General features: G+C 46.9%; 1 protein-coding gene across 10 annotated transcripts in view; it reads left to right on the top strand.

Moving 5' to 3' along the window:
* Positions 1-15150, top strand: part of EVA1C (eva-1 homolog C) — a 135440-nt gene that overhangs the window by 85793 nt on the left and 34497 nt on the right. For 9 of the 10 annotated variants that reach the window (XR_011565692.1, XM_070785736.1, XM_019956458.2 and 6 more), the window contains 2 exons: positions 3138-3218; positions 4930-5019. The exons of the other annotated variant lie outside the window; for it this stretch is intronic. Coding sequence is in view for 8 of the 9 variants with exons in the window: in XM_070785736.1 (XP_070641837.1) it covers positions 3138-3218; positions 4930-5019 (171 nt within the window). In the remaining variant the exon portion in view is untranslated. The remainder of the gene's footprint in view (positions 1-3137; positions 3219-4929; positions 5020-15150) is intronic. 10 annotated transcript variants of the gene reach the window in all.

Genomic DNA, 15150 nt, shown 5'->3' with positions numbered 1-15150 from the left:
AGGGCAGCACAGCTCAGCTCTCCGGGGTACCACCAGGGGTCCTGGGACCAGCAGTGGGCTTGTTGGCCAAGGGGCATTCCTGGGGAAGGGCTGGGCAGTGTCCACCACCTCCAGTAATGTCACTGTGCCGCCCTGAAAACTGACCCCTGCTGCTGACGCTCACAAAGGCACCATTCACAATGTAGGAACGTCCTGGGACATCCCCCAGAAAACTTCTGTTAAGCATGTTGAGAAAGGAAATGAGGTTTTCTTGCTGCTAGAAATGTCTTACCAGCGCTTTTGCAAAAAAAAAAAAAAATCAGCACAGTTGAACTTGCCCAGTTTGTATTGGCTTCATTTCTATTTCCCGTTGCCACTTCTCCCAGATCCCAGCTGGGCTGAAGAACAAATAAAAATAAACAGTTTTCTGCAGCAAAAACACTTGGCTCCCTCTCCCTTCTCCCAGCTGGGCTGCAGTGCGGGGGTCTTCAGAACTCGTGCTTTGCCCTCCTGCTTTGACTCCTGCCACCATCACGTCTGCCTTGCCTGGAGGGTCTTGAGATTTGGATAGTTTATTCTTAGGGTCAATTTGGCAGACTCTTGAACCACCTTCCATAGGAGTCTATTACACTGCCCTCTCTCTCTATCTTTTTGTCATCCTTTCTTACAATACAGAGAGCTGCCATTCTAGCACAGAGCCTTCGAATTCTCTGTAGGCTTATTAAGAAAGTGATGAGTTAAGAGCTGTGGGCAGAAAGCAGAATTGCAGCTGGGAGAGGTCAGTGGTGGGTTTTGAGTTAGTTCCATTCATTTTGTTTCACTGTATCTCAGGGAAGTTGATGTTCAGCATTAATGCTCTTGAGGTGTGATTTACATACCTTAAAATTCACCCAGTTCATGTAGAAACAATTCAGTGATTTCTGGTAAACATTCAGAGCTTTTCAGCCTTAACCAGGCTTCCCAGATGGCTCAGTGGTAAAGAATTCGCCTGCCAAGGTAGGAGACCCCTGGGTCAGAAAGATCCCACAAAGAAGGAAATGACAACCCACTCCAGCATTCTTACCTGGGAAATCCCATGGACGGAGGGGCCTGGGGCCACAAAGAGTCGGACACGTCTGAGCATTTACACAAGTGCAGCTTTCACCACACTCCAATTTTAAAACATCTCCATGATCCCCCAAAGTTCCCTCGTGGGCACATGTGGTCAGTCCCATCCCCACCTTGGTCTTGTGTATGCTCAGTCGCTCAGTCCTGTCCTACTCTTTTGCAACTCCCTGGCCTGTAGCTCGCCAGGCTCTTTTGTCCATGAGATTCTCCAGGCAAGAATACTGGAGTGGGTTGCCATTTCCTCCTCCAGGAGATCTTCCCGACCCGGGGATGGAGCCTGTGTTTTCCTTGTCTCCTGCAGTACAGGCAGATTCTTACCACTGAGTCAATGGGAACTACTAATTTACTTTTTGTCTCTATACACTTGACTTTATCTGGAGACTTTATATGAATGGAATCATACCGTATGTGGTCTTGTGTCTGGCTTCTTTCACTGAGCGTAATGTTTTTGAGGTTTATCCATGTTTTAGCAGTCGGCCTCTGTATCTGTGGGTTCCACATCCATGGATTCAACCAACCACAGAACTGAACATATTTGAAAAAAAATTCCTGGAAATTCCAAAAAGCAAAACTTGAATTTACTCCACATTGACAACTATTTACAATAATACATTTACATTGTATTTGTGACTATTTACATTGTATTAACTATTATCAACATTCAGAAAACTAAGATCATGGCCATCTGGTCCCATCACTTCATGGAAAATAGATGGGGAAACAGTGGAAACAGTGTCAGACTTTATTTTTAGGGGCTCCAAAATCACTGCAGATGGTGATTGCAGCCATAAAATTAAAAGACGCTTACTCCTTGGAAGGAAAGTTATGACCAACCTAGACAGCATATTAAAAAGCAGAGACATTACTTTGCCAACAAAGGTCCATCTAGCCTTGACTAGTCAAGGCTATGGTTTTTCCAGTGGTCATGTATGGATGTGAGAGTTGGACTGTGAAGAAAGCTGAGCACTGAAGAATTGATGCTTTTGAACTGTGGTGTTGGAGAAGACTCTTGAGAGTCCCTAGGACTGCAAGGAGATCCAACCAGTCCATTCTAAAGGAGATCAGTCCTGGGTGTTCATTGGAAGGACTGATGCTGAAGCTGAAACTCCAATACTTTGGCCACCTCATGCGAAGAGTTGACTCATTGGAAAAAACCCTGATGTTGGGAGGGATTGGGGACAGGAGAAGAAGAAGGGGACAACAGAGGATGAGATGGCTGGATGGCATTACCGACTTGATGGACGTGAGTTTGGGTGGACTCCGGGAGTTGGTGATGGACAGGGAGGCCTGGCATGCTTCGGGTTCATGGGGTCGCAAAGAGTCGGACACAACTGAGCGACTTCACTTTCACTTATGACTATTTACATTGTATTAAGTATTGTCAGTAACCTAGAGATGGTTTAAAGTATACAATAGGATATTGGGTGGGTTGCATGCAAATCAGATGCCATTTTATATGAGGGAATTGAGTGCCTGTGTGTTCTGGTATCCAAGGTGGGTCCTGGAAGCAAACCAAGAAGACCCCAGTGATTGGATGCCACTCCTTGCTATTGCTAAATATATTCTATTGGATAGATATACCATATCGCTAAGTCTTGTCTGGCTCATTTGTAACCCCTTGGACTATAGCCCACCAGGTTCCTCTGTCCATGGGATTTCCCAGGCGAGAATACTGGAGTGGGTTGCCATTTCCTTCTCCAGGGGATCCTCCCGAAGGCAGGGATCGAACCTGCAGCTCTTACATTTCATTCTTTCCCACTGAGCCACCAGGGTAGCCAACTAAATATTGTTCTATGGGATAGATATACCATATCTTCTTTATTTGTTCTCCATGGTTTTTTTTTTTTTTTTAATACTGCAAGATAGACCTTTCTGGGACATTTGATGATCGTATGGGTACCATTGGTGTATCTGTGTGAGTGTGTTGGACAAGCAGAGTGAATGATATATGTACTGATTAGAAAATTGATCTTTTTAATCTTATCTACAGGACATTTTAAAGATCTGTTTAAGTGTCCAAAGTATCTAAAATATCTCTTTTTGGTTTTCAGTTCCCAAGAATATACTCACCGCAATTGACCCATCAGTTGCTAATCTAAAACCTTCTGTGAAGCAGAAAGATGGCGACTATGGTAATGTTTATGGCTTACTATCAGGATTTCTCGTTAAGTGAAGGTGAACAGCCCCACGTGACCACAGGTGGATGCCCATGGTTAGGATACAAAGGGCCCTCAGGTGTGTGAGCTGTCAGCTCTGAGAATGGCAGAGCTGTGGCAGATGGTTACTCATGGTGGCCAGCCTGTGGTGTTTTGAACTATAAGTAGGGTAAATCCTCCTGTTCCCCTTCATTTCCTAAAGGAAAAAAATCACCTTGAAAAAGGAGATCTGCTCAGAAGTAAATCTGGGGTTCCTCGATTATCTGATGGGCTTGTTGGAAAGACGATCCCATTTGGGAACCTGAAGGGTTAGACCCAGGCTTGGCCTTCAGACCTCCATCCATACATGCCTTTCTGCCTGAGGCTTTCCCTGGGCTTTGGTAAATAAGGGAATGAACGTTTTGGGTTTGTCTTGAAAATCAAATCTAGAATGGAATTTAGACTCTTGGGGCTCCTAATAGAAACTACAGAGGCCCCCAAGACAATCTGTATAAGATGTTGTACTTTGTGGGTTGAGAGTTGGTCTTGTGTTACTTGAATTCCATTTATGAAGTCTTTTCCCTCTAAGTATAAAAGTAAAGTATGCTTGATATGGAACGCACAGGAAAATATCAAGAAAACAGAACTCCTCCCTAGTCTCAAAGCCTAGGATGACTACTGTTAATATTCTAGTTCTGCCCCTCCAACTGTCCACCAGGTTCTGCCTCTCTCAGCCTCTCTGCTCTTTCTAACAGGGCTCCTACAAGGTTCCCATGAATATCCTGGCCCCCTTGCAGTGGAAACCCTGAAAACCTGAAAACCCTATCTAACATTCCCAGGGGTCCCAAGAGCCCATAAGCTGCCCCATTAGGGGCCTGAAAACCCTATCTAACATTCCCAGGGGTCCCGAGAGCCCATAAGCTGCCCCATTAGGGGCCCCCTAAGCTCCATCGCAGCAACCTAACCAGGCATCTGAAACCAGAGCTGCTCTGCATTTTGCTATCATTTCCAAAGACGTTTCCAGCCAACCTCCCTCCATAATTCAAGGCCTTCTTATCTGTGGTCAACAGAGCAGACAGCAGTTCTATAGTTAAGTGGGACATTATTAAATCTCCCAGAGGTATGATGAGTGCCATTGCCTTTAGAATGGAAAAAGAAATGTCTTCCTTTCTGCAGTACAGTGGATGAATGAAGCTGGAACCAACACATTTTAGAATTTCTAAATCCCTTTCATGACTTAATATTTTCAGACTGTCTGCTAAAATGCTCTCTGGCTTGCTGCTGCTGCTGCTGCTAAGTTGTTTCAGTCGTGTCCAATTCTGTGACCCCATAGACGGCAGCCCACCAGGCTCCCCCGTCCCTGGGATTCTCCAGGCAGGAACACTGGAGTGGGTTGCCATTTCCTTCTCCAGTGCATGAAAGTGAAAAGTGAAAGTGAAGTCTCTCAGTCGTGTCCGACTCTTAGCGACCCCATGGACTGCAGCCTACCAGGCTCCTCCGTCCATGGGATTTTCCAGGCAAGAGTTCCAGAGTGGGCTGCCATTGCCTTCTCTGCTTTCTGGCTTAGTCATCTCTAATTTTGTCCACTTATTGGATTTCTGTGACTTTTTATTTATGATGGCAGTCCTGGTTTAGGAACAAAGTGAAAACTAGGAACAGTTGTGATTAATCAGCCTTGCAATTTTTTTTTTTTTTTTTTATGAAACAGGCGTAGACCTTGACCCAAGGGAACCGAGGGTTCTGAGGAAAGATGGTGTGATTGTCAGCCACTCGTTGGCAGCATTTGCTTACATTAGAGGTAGGTAATTGAAAACTTCCTAGATGGATTTACTGAATTCTTATTCACAAATGCTCTATTTAATTGTAACACTTGGATGGCTAAAGAAAGCAGGGAACTTCCCTGATGGTCCAGTGGCTAAGACTCTGCACTCCCAGTGCAGGGGACCTGTTGGATCCCTGGTCAGGGAACTAGATCCCACATGCTGCAACAACAACAAAAAAAGGTCCCGCATGCCTCAATTAAGTAAGACCCAGCACAGCCAAATAAAATATTATAGAAAACAGACTTTAAATTTGACACAGCAACTGCAGTTTTCTACAGTCCAGAAGCACAGAGATCTGAATTTAGGTACCGGTCCCACTGGCGATCAACAAGAGAACCACAAAAGCTTAAGTCACACTCTCCAGCAGCTGGTCTCCAGGGGAATTTTCCGCTTTGCAAAGTAGGAAGCTGAGGAATGCATTTTCCAGCTCGAAAACTTGGGAAGGGCACAGGATTATTGAATTCCACCCTTGGCTGGAAGAACACTGAGCCGAAAGATGACTTAACAAAACAGGTCGTGGTCTGTGGAGGCAGAGACCCTTTCTGAGTCACCAGCGTTACGGCTTGCGGTTGCCAGGGTTTCCCTGGATAATCTTCCCCTCAAGGATCAATCAGACTCCATCCTCCCTAATTAGTGGAGCCTGAATGGCTCTTCTGCAAGGAATGGTGCACACCGTCTTTCCTCATCAGCCTCTCTGCTAACCTCTGGATGGGCCGTATTTTGGAATGTTGACTGCAAGTTTCGGCAATGCCTGCCTGACTCTGTTCAGGGAGCCAAAACTTCCAAAGACTTTTGTGAAATACGTGGTAACAGAATGCATTATGGCATGACTTATTCGAGCCCTTGCCAGACCTGGGGCTATTTGGAGTACGCCTTCCGTAGAGGATAAGAAAGGCTTGAGGAAACACCTCAATCCAGGAGCTGGTATTCCAGCTTGGGACCTTCTTACCAATATTCTCCCTGTGTGGTGGTTGTGTGGTTGTTGAGAATCCTCTCCTTTCTAACCACCATCCCACTTCTGTTCCTGATAATTGTCAAACTTAAGCGATGTAAGGGATTTTATTGTTGGAAATATCCCATATTTTCAGAGTCCTTAGAGAGCCCCTTGGTGGAAAGGCAACATGGAAATGCTTCACACAGAGAAGTGGTGACAAGGCTTGTGTGCTGTGGCCACTCTCGGCTGTGCCATTCTCCTCAATAACTGTCTTGTTCAGCTCAGGCGGCCTTAACAAGAGACTGTGGACTGGGTGACTTAAACAACAGAAATGTATTTTCTTCCTGGCTTGAAGGCCATGATTAAGGTTCCAGCAGGCTTGGTGCCTAGTGAGGGCTGTCTTCATGGCTTGTAGACAGCCTTCCCCGTATCCTCACACAGCAGGGAGGGAAAGAGAGAAAGAAAACACTAGATGTCTCTTCTTTTTTTTTTAACTGAACTACAGTTGATTTAATGTATTGTGTTAATTTCTGCTGTAATCAAAGTGATTTAGTTATACATATATTAATATACGTACTCGTTCTTTTTCATGTTCATTTCCATTATGGTTTATCACAAGCTATAGTAGTGTAATTAATGTAGTTCCCTGTGCTATACACTAGGATCTTGTTTATCCATCCTATATATAATAGTTTGCATTTGCTAATCCCAAACTCCCAGTCAAACCCTCCCCCACCCTTCCCCTCCCCCTTGGCAACCACAGGCCCATTCTCTATGTCTGTGAGTCTGTTCTGTAGATAAGTTCATTTGTGTCGTATTTTAGATTGCATTTGGTGTCTCTTCTTATAAGGACACTAATCCTGTTGGATCAGGGCCCCACCCGTATGACCCCATTGAAACTTAATTACCTCCTTATAGGTTCTGTCTCCAAATATAGTCACACTGGGGGTTAAGGTTTCAGTGCATGAATTTCAGAGGTTACAATAAGTAGTAATGACCCTCAGTGAGGGACTCATCCTCTCTTCTGCACACAAGGAAGCTGAGACTCAGAGGACTTGATCCATGTGCCTGAGGACACTGAGTGGCTAGCAGCAGGGCAGGATCTGACTCAACAGATACAAAACCTGCCCTCCAGCTTCTCCAAGAGAGACATGTGCCCTTCAGAATTTTGAAGGATGGAAACCTAATATCCTTGAGAGGTCTGAATTAGCTTCTCTCCATCCCTATCTCTCCTCTTGCACACTTATTACTCCAAGGAGTCATTTTTGCTGTTGTTCAGTTGCTCAGTCGTGTCCAACTCTTTGCGACCCCATGGACTGCAGTACACCAGGCTTCCCTGTCCTTCGCCATCTCCTGGAGTTTGCTCAAACTCATGTCCATTGAGTCAGTGATGTTATCTAACCATCTCATCCTCTGCTGCCCCCTTCTCCTTTTGCCCTCGATCTTTCGAAGTATCAGGGTCTTTTCCAATGAGTCAGCTCTTTGCATCAGGTGGCCAGAGTATCGGAGCTTCAGCTTCAGCTTCAGCATCAGCATCAGAAGTCATTGGAGAGATTTACTTATTAGGCACCCATCTTTTCACTAGACATTAAGGTTTCAACTGCAGATGTTTGTCATCCTCATCATTGCCATATCCTAGTGATTGAGACAGAGCTGGCACCGAGTAGATGCACAGTTAACAGTTAATTAATGACCAGATGGTGAGTCCTCCTCTGGTCTCATGAGCTATCCTGTACCTTATCAACACTGGTATTTGCTATTTGTAAGTATCCAATTTTTAAGGAACGTACAGACTCGGTGGATTATTGGGTTTTATCAAGGGATGCTTAGGCACGTTCTAAGGCCAAGCCAAAATTTCATGTTAAAGAGAAAGAGACTCTGAATGTGCTGTGTCAGGTGTTAATGAAATGGAGCTGCCACTAGAAGTTCATTCATCAAATCACAGAGGCTCACAAAAACCTTAGGGGGACAGGGGCCTCTGACCCTGCCTGTGAATTTCCTGGGCATGTTACTCTCTGGGTGGTTCTTCTGAATGGTCCCCAGCTCACAGCATCCTCCTCACTGGTTAGGCCAGCACATTGCAGTGAAGGGCAGGACCTTAGGCTGAGCCGTTTCAACACGAGCATCTCATGATGAGAGTATCACCATCAGCATCACTAGAAAGTGGTGCCTCAGCCAGCTCTCAGTGGCATCTTCATCCTCCATGTAGGGATGTGATCAGAAGGCTGGTCTGGGCTCCCTGGACACCCACTGAGAGGAGGAGGCCCTCCTACTGGAGAGGTCCCAACAGAAGCTACCAAGAGTGAGCTGGGAGGATTCTGGCAAAATCACCGAATAGACGATGGACTGAGCAAATCAAAAGGACACGTCCTCAGGTCAGGCTACGGATAGCTTGGCCACACTAGTGCCTCCGAGTGCACGTGGGAGACCGACAGACTAGAACCCAGAGTCAAGGGGCTTATCCCGGGACGTGGAGACGCAGAGGCTGGTGGAATGGACACAGAAATATCCAAGGGTTCCCGATGAACGATTTCTCTTTGAGCCATTTAAATGGTCTGTGAGACATCTTCATAGGAGTGTTTGAATTTGTGTGTGCTCAATCGCTCAGTCATGTCCAACTCTCTGTGACCCCACAGACTACACTAGGTTCTTCTGTCTGTGGAATTTGCCAGGCAAGAATACTGGAGTGGGTTGCCATTCCCTTCTCCAGGGGCTCTTCCTGACCCAAGGATCAAACCCACGTCTCCTGTGTCTCCTGCACTGGCAGGCAGATTCTTTACCACGGTGCCCCTGGGGAAGCCCACGTTTGAATTTACCCTCTTCTCAATAATATAGACATATTTATTGAATTCATTCTAGAATTTAGATCATGGGTCTGAAGAAGCTCTTAGAAAATTTTTGAAGTTAGGGAAATGGAAAGGGATGGATGTGTGTGTCTCTCTCTCTGTGTGAGTATATGTGTGTGAGTCTGTGTGTGTATGAATGTGTGTGTGTGTGTTGGAGATTTGGGGAAGTGACTTTGTTAGCTGGCTCAGCTGAAGATTGTGTCAAAGGATATTTATTTAGTCTTGCTCAGAACTTGATGTCTTCCATTCCATCTAGTGAGCATTTTATTAATATTTCCTGCCCTTTGCAGCCTAGTATTTCTGGTCCTGCCTTGGGCTCGGGCCTGTGTGTGTCCTCGGCCTCTGCAGAGCTCACTGTGGACTTTCGGGGTGCGTGGGGATAACTGGGGTCATGGATGAGAATGCAGCATTTCTCCTGCATTGGGAGGGCGTCATTGTTTCATGTGAAAGGAGCTCTAGGGTATCAGACAGACCCACAATGAAACAGAAGTATCATAACACATTCCAAAGTTGGAGTTACATGATCCCCTGTCAGGGAGAAGGATGGGAAATCAGCACCGCCTTGTCACGGAGGTGTGGGTTCTGAAGTGTTCCCACGGCCTCTAATCTTTGCTTCCGTGACAGAAAGTTACTATCACATCCCTAAGTGCTGTCAGATCAGGCCCAGCAGGCCTTGTTTTTTCACCTGATGGTAGCAGGGCCCCTCAGGATGGAACTCTTGCCCAGTCTCTTGGTGTCTTTTTTAGATACAGTAAGTTTGAGCTGGAGCTGTGTTGGCTTCAGACCAGAGTTCTAAGAGTCAAGGGACCTTAAAGGCCACAGGCCACCTTGGTGAGACTCCCCAGGGCTTGCTACCACTGATGAAATTCAAGTCATTCACTGGACCTGCGAGGAACTAAGGCCAAAGGAGAGTAAGACTGACAATAGCACAGTGTGAGGATTCTGTTTAACAAGGAGTCTAATGCCTTTATTTTAACAGAATATATAATAGGAAAGGTGAAAGGTCATTGCTGACCCACAAAAAGACACCAGGATTCTTGGCCTCTGGAGGAGAAGAATTCAGTCCGGGGCCAGAGACGAGGCTTGATTGCTCAGAGCTTTTGTATGATAAAGTTTTATTAAAGTATAAAGGAGATAGAGAAAGCTTCTGACATAGGCATCAGAAGGGGGCAGAAAGAGTACCCCCCTGCTAGTTTTTAGCTGGATGTTATATAGTCACTAGCAGTCTGTTTATGAAAAAAAGGAATGGCTTAAAACTCAGAATGGCACCAGGCCCCTCATCCATAAGATATATTTTGGGATAATCTTGGCACCAGACGACTCATCCCGGGCCATAAAATGAATGACTTGAATCTTGTAGAAGGGAGATTACCATACAAATAGTTTCATTTACATAGATTAGGAGAACAATGTCTGAGTATAACATACTGGTTTGTCAAGTAGGTTCTGAGCCATTAGGCGAACCGACTTGAAGACAGAGTCTGGGGTAAATGCATAGCACATTAGCATAGCTTAAGACAAACATTCCATAAGAAAAAGGCATTGGTTAACTCAAGGTTTGAGAATAGTTAACTTCAGGTGGAACCAGGTGTCATTATGGCAACACAGTATTTTAAGAGAAACCTCCTTTTAAAATTTGTATAGAGAAGGGGGGAAAAATATACGTGTATATATGTGTGTGTGTGTGTATATATATATATATATATATATCACTAGTTTGTTTCCTCCTGCCGCTTAAGAGAGATAAACATGTCTGACACTTGCAGCCCATTTCCTCCATTTGGAGACCCTGGCCTTCCTAGTTGTTACCTCCCAAAGGGTTTCCCTGGTAGCGCTAGTGGTAAAGAACCCAGCTCTCAATGCAGGAGATCTAAGAGATGTGGGTTCTTAGATCTCCCAGGAGCCAGGGTTGGGAAGGTCTCCTGGAGGAGGGCATGGCAACCCACCCCATGGGTATTCTCTCCTGGAGCATCCCATGGACAGAGGAGCCTACGGCCCATTGGGTCACAAAGAGTCAGACACAACTGAAGCAACTTAGCATGCACACTCATGATAGGCAAAGGGGTCACAAAAGCCTACCGTGGTCCAGTTGATTTTAGAAAACAGACGGCGTCCTCTTAGTGTAAAGCCTGGGGCTCTGGAGAGAGCTCTGACCCGAGGTTGGGTCCCAGCTGGGTGGTGGCTTTGGACAAGTGAGAACCGGAGGAACTGGGCCAGTTCCCAGCCATGGCTGCAACAGCTAACACCTGTGATTCTGTGACTGCAGACCAGTTGGCTCAGTTGACTAGGAAACCTCGATTCCAGTTGGCTGGCCCAAGAGTTGCCACGTTTTCCATCTTTGATCATTGGATCTCAGCAGACTTGGTTTAATGGCCTGAAGAGTGATCACTTGGCAGGAGGTTCTTGGGAGCCAGAGGTGCCTAGGGTCTGATGAGTGAGAAGCTCTGGTGGCACCAGAATCCAGATCCCCAGTCCCACCCACCCCTACCCCCCAGAGCAGAGGGAGAGAGGAAGAAAGGCAGCTAACATCATGGAGCCCACGACCCTAGGCCACCAAGCCTAGTGCTGTAGATCCACGGCCACTCCCTTCCAGCACTCAGCAGAAAGCTGTGTCACCCTTACTTAGGACTGGGCACTGGGGACTGGGCGAAGAACAAGGCCGTTCAGCCGCAGTGCTCAGGGAGCTTGCATTCTTTGCGGTGAGAAAGGATAAAATACACTCAGAGACTTAGCGACATTCGAGAGGCTATGAGATCTAATGACAGGGGGACTGAGTCCAGGCTGGGCATGGGGCACAGAGGCCTGGATGAGGAGGGGGAGAAGGAACATTCCAGGCAGAAGGAACGGCGTGTGCAGAAGCACCAAGGTGCCACGTCATCTGGCTCCTGTGAGGGCGGAGAGAGGCCAGTGGCCGCAAAGCGGAAAGCAGGGGCTCAAGCTTTGGAGTTGAACTTGAGGAGGCTGGTTGCACCGGCCAGGTTCTAGCAAGCTTCATAGGTGTGATCAGGGTTTGCTTTTTATCTTATAGGCGGAGAGAGAGGGTTATAGGTTTTAAGTAGGACAAGGATGCGATCTGATGTGCATTTTTTAAAAGATTACAGTTCCAATGGGGAAAATGAATGAGGAGGGCAGGAAAGGAGAGAGGAGAGCAGCTGGGTGCGGGAAAGGTGGAGAAGTGTTATCCTTCCTGTTTTTCAGATAAGTTCACTAGATCCAAAGACACCTTAATGATAGGAAAATACAGGTCATTCACCATCTATATGGTGTCTAATGCCTAATATCAACAATATATGGAACCTGTATGTATACATAGATATACCTAGCGCAGACCCAGTTTTAAAAGTGGGCATGTGACATGAGCCAGCATTTTGACAAGAGAGACTAGGTAAGCATCTGAAGAGATGGATACATAATTGGGGGCCGGGGAAATAAATACAAGTCAAGCCACAGCGAGATACAGTTTTGTACCCATATGATTGGGAAAAAGCTAGAATCCTGTCCATACCTAGTGCTGGAGAAGACGGGGAGTCACGCGATTTCTCAGGCACTGCAGCTGCTCCGGAAGCCACCCTGGCCACATTTCCCCAAAGTCACACATCTTACAACTCATTCAGTTGCCCTCCTAGGTCAGCACCGGGGAGAAACACTTGCACGTGTTGACCCAGGGACATTTGCAGGAGTGGTCGCGGCTCTAAGGCCCACAGAAGGAACCTGGCAGCCCCCGGATGCCCGCCGCCTGGCAACTGCGTGAACGAACCGGTGCCTTCAAGACAGCGGAGTAGCATGCAGCCATATACTGTTGGGTTCAAAGCAAACGCCAAAGCCCAGACACTAAGCTGTAATGTTACACCCTTTTCATAAAGCTGTTAGGAATACATGGAGATGCAGAATGCTGTATTAAAAAGGCAAGCAGGGGAGGAATGACCATGGAATGTAGGTGTAGTTACCTTGATGTGAGGGGAGGCTGGTGGGGGGGGAACCCACAGGTTAGACACAGGTGTTGTTAAGGTCCAGCTCCCACTCAGGGGGCGTATTCACAGCACAGGTGCTGGTAACAGAATTTAAATTGCTTAGTTGAATGAATTAATACAAAGGAAGGCCATATATTGACCCATAAAGAGAATGTGTCATATCCTAAGGCTTCCCTGGTGGCTCTGTGGTAAAGAACCTGCCTACCAAGCAGGAGGTGTGGGTTTGATCCCTGGGTCGGGAAGATCCCCTGGAGAAGGAACTGGCAACCCACTCCAGTATTCTTGCCTGAAGAATCCCCTGGACATAGGAGCCTGAAGGGCTACAGTTCATAGGATCGAGACTAGTCAGACACAATTTAGCTACTAAACAACAACATGGTTAGTTTAATTCTTTAAAAAAGAAATAGGGTTGGGGAAGGAGAGAGAGAGGAAGGAAGGGGAAACAGTAACTAGCCCACCTGTCTGGAGCAGAGGCAGGCCTCTGTCCTGGCCTGAGCTCCTTCTTCGCCCATGAAACCCTTGCTGGGAATTATGGTCTTGTGGGCAAGGAGAGAAGGGGGCTGTGGGTGATCACTGTTTCCCAGAAGCTTGACCAGCACGGGGTATTTCTGCCTGGAACTGGCCTGTCCTGAATGGGGCTGGCTGGAAAAGGTCACAAATGGGTGGGAGTCCGTTTGGCCATCGGCAGCAGTCCTTGCAGGCATGGCAGGAGGTGATGTTGTTGGCCTGGCTGTTGGTGGGCTCAAAGTTGACGCTTTCACAGGACAAGGGGAAGTTGAATTATGGCTGCACCGAAAGCCCATATCAGAACCATGAGGACAGGAGGGATTGGAGAAGACAATGATCCAGAGGTTTGGTGGGGCAGTGGCGGGGAGGTGGGGGGCAGGGGGCAGCAGGGACAAGAAAGGAGGAGGATTTGAGGGAAAGGAAGGTGACAGTGGAGTCAGAAGCGACGAGTCCGCTCCCAGCAGAGGCTTTGACATGCAAGGGGAGAAGGAGAAAGGATCTGCCCCTCAGATCAGGGCCTTGGGTCTTAGCATCATTTTCTGTAATATTCTGGCTTAATGGCTTCACAACTGTGTCCCAAATGCCAGCATCTCCCAATCCCAGTTCTACCACCACTCGCAGAAATAGAACACAAAAGATGTGCCTCCAGTCGACCCAATCTTCAAACTATCTTGGCGCTTCCCTGGTGGCTCAGACAGTAAAGAACCTGCCTGCAGTGCAAGAGATGTGGGTTCCATCCCTGGGATGGGAACATACCCCGGAGAAGGGAATAGCATCCCACTCCAGTATTCTTACCTGGAGAATTCCATGGACAGAGGAGCCTGGTGGGCTGCAGTCCACGGGGTTGCAAAGAGTTAGGACTGAGTGACTAACAACACTTCCAGAATCAAAATAACCTTAATTCTTGGGAAAAATATGTTGTTGTTATTTTTATAATGTTTTAATATTTTTATTTAAAATTTACTAGTTTTAATGTTATAATATATTGTCTGCATTGCAGACACAGCTCACTGCCCCTCTCCCCGCCAAAATCAGCTTCGCGTTCAGACTTCTGTGACTTAGGGAGAGTGATGAGACTGTGCTCAGAGGGCTGGTGGCAACAAAGAACATTTGAGGCTGGTGACTTCACCAGTGACTTGAACTGCGAGTGAAGGAAGCCAACCGGGGAAGTTTCACGTTTCACGAAGATAACGTGTCCCACTTAGAGCTCTCCCGTCAGATCACAGGGCCTGGGTTTCTTGACTGGACATGAAACGTAACAGCCGTTGAGATCTGAACCTCCAGTCTGTGTCCCTTGGAAGGACCGAGGCAGCAGAGCCAACAGTCATTATTCAAGTGGAGTGAACAGGGGGCTGTGTGCCTGGAGGAGGATGGTTCTGTGGAGACGTAGGAGCACGTGACAGTGGTTGTAGATGTTCATCTCACAAGCTGCTCACAGCTCAGGAGCTGGGTTCCTGTCCTGGCTCCACCTAAAGAAGCCAACCAAGCTCAGACGGTGGCTCCCCATGCCACCCTCAGTCTGAGTCTCTATGTTGGGGATTCACAAAGTACAGCCCACAGGCTGGTTTTGTAAATAAAGTTTTATTAGAACACAGCCATATCTGTATCATCTTTCATGTTACAACAGCACAGCTGAGAAGTTGCCACACAGATCCTGAGGCCCACGAAGCCTAAAATAGGTCCTATCTGACCCCTTATAGGAAAAAAAATCTATCAGCTCCTGATCTATATTATAGGAAAGTTAACTGGATTGTTACTTCCCCAAATGGGAATGCTAGTACCTCCAGGGATACAGAGCTGAAGAGGAATAGTCCTTTCCACATAGGGCTAGTGTAAGGATTAAACATA

The sequence above is a fragment of the Bos indicus genome, chromosome 1, assembly GCF_029378745.1.
Source record: "Bos indicus isolate NIAB-ARS_2022 breed Sahiwal x Tharparkar chromosome 1, NIAB-ARS_B.indTharparkar_mat_pri_1.0, whole genome shotgun sequence".
Lineage (NCBI taxonomy): Eukaryota > Metazoa > Chordata > Mammalia > Artiodactyla > Bovidae > Bos > Bos indicus.
The sequence above is the reverse complement of the archived record's forward strand: the minus strand, read 5'-3'. Positions and strand labels throughout refer to the sequence as shown.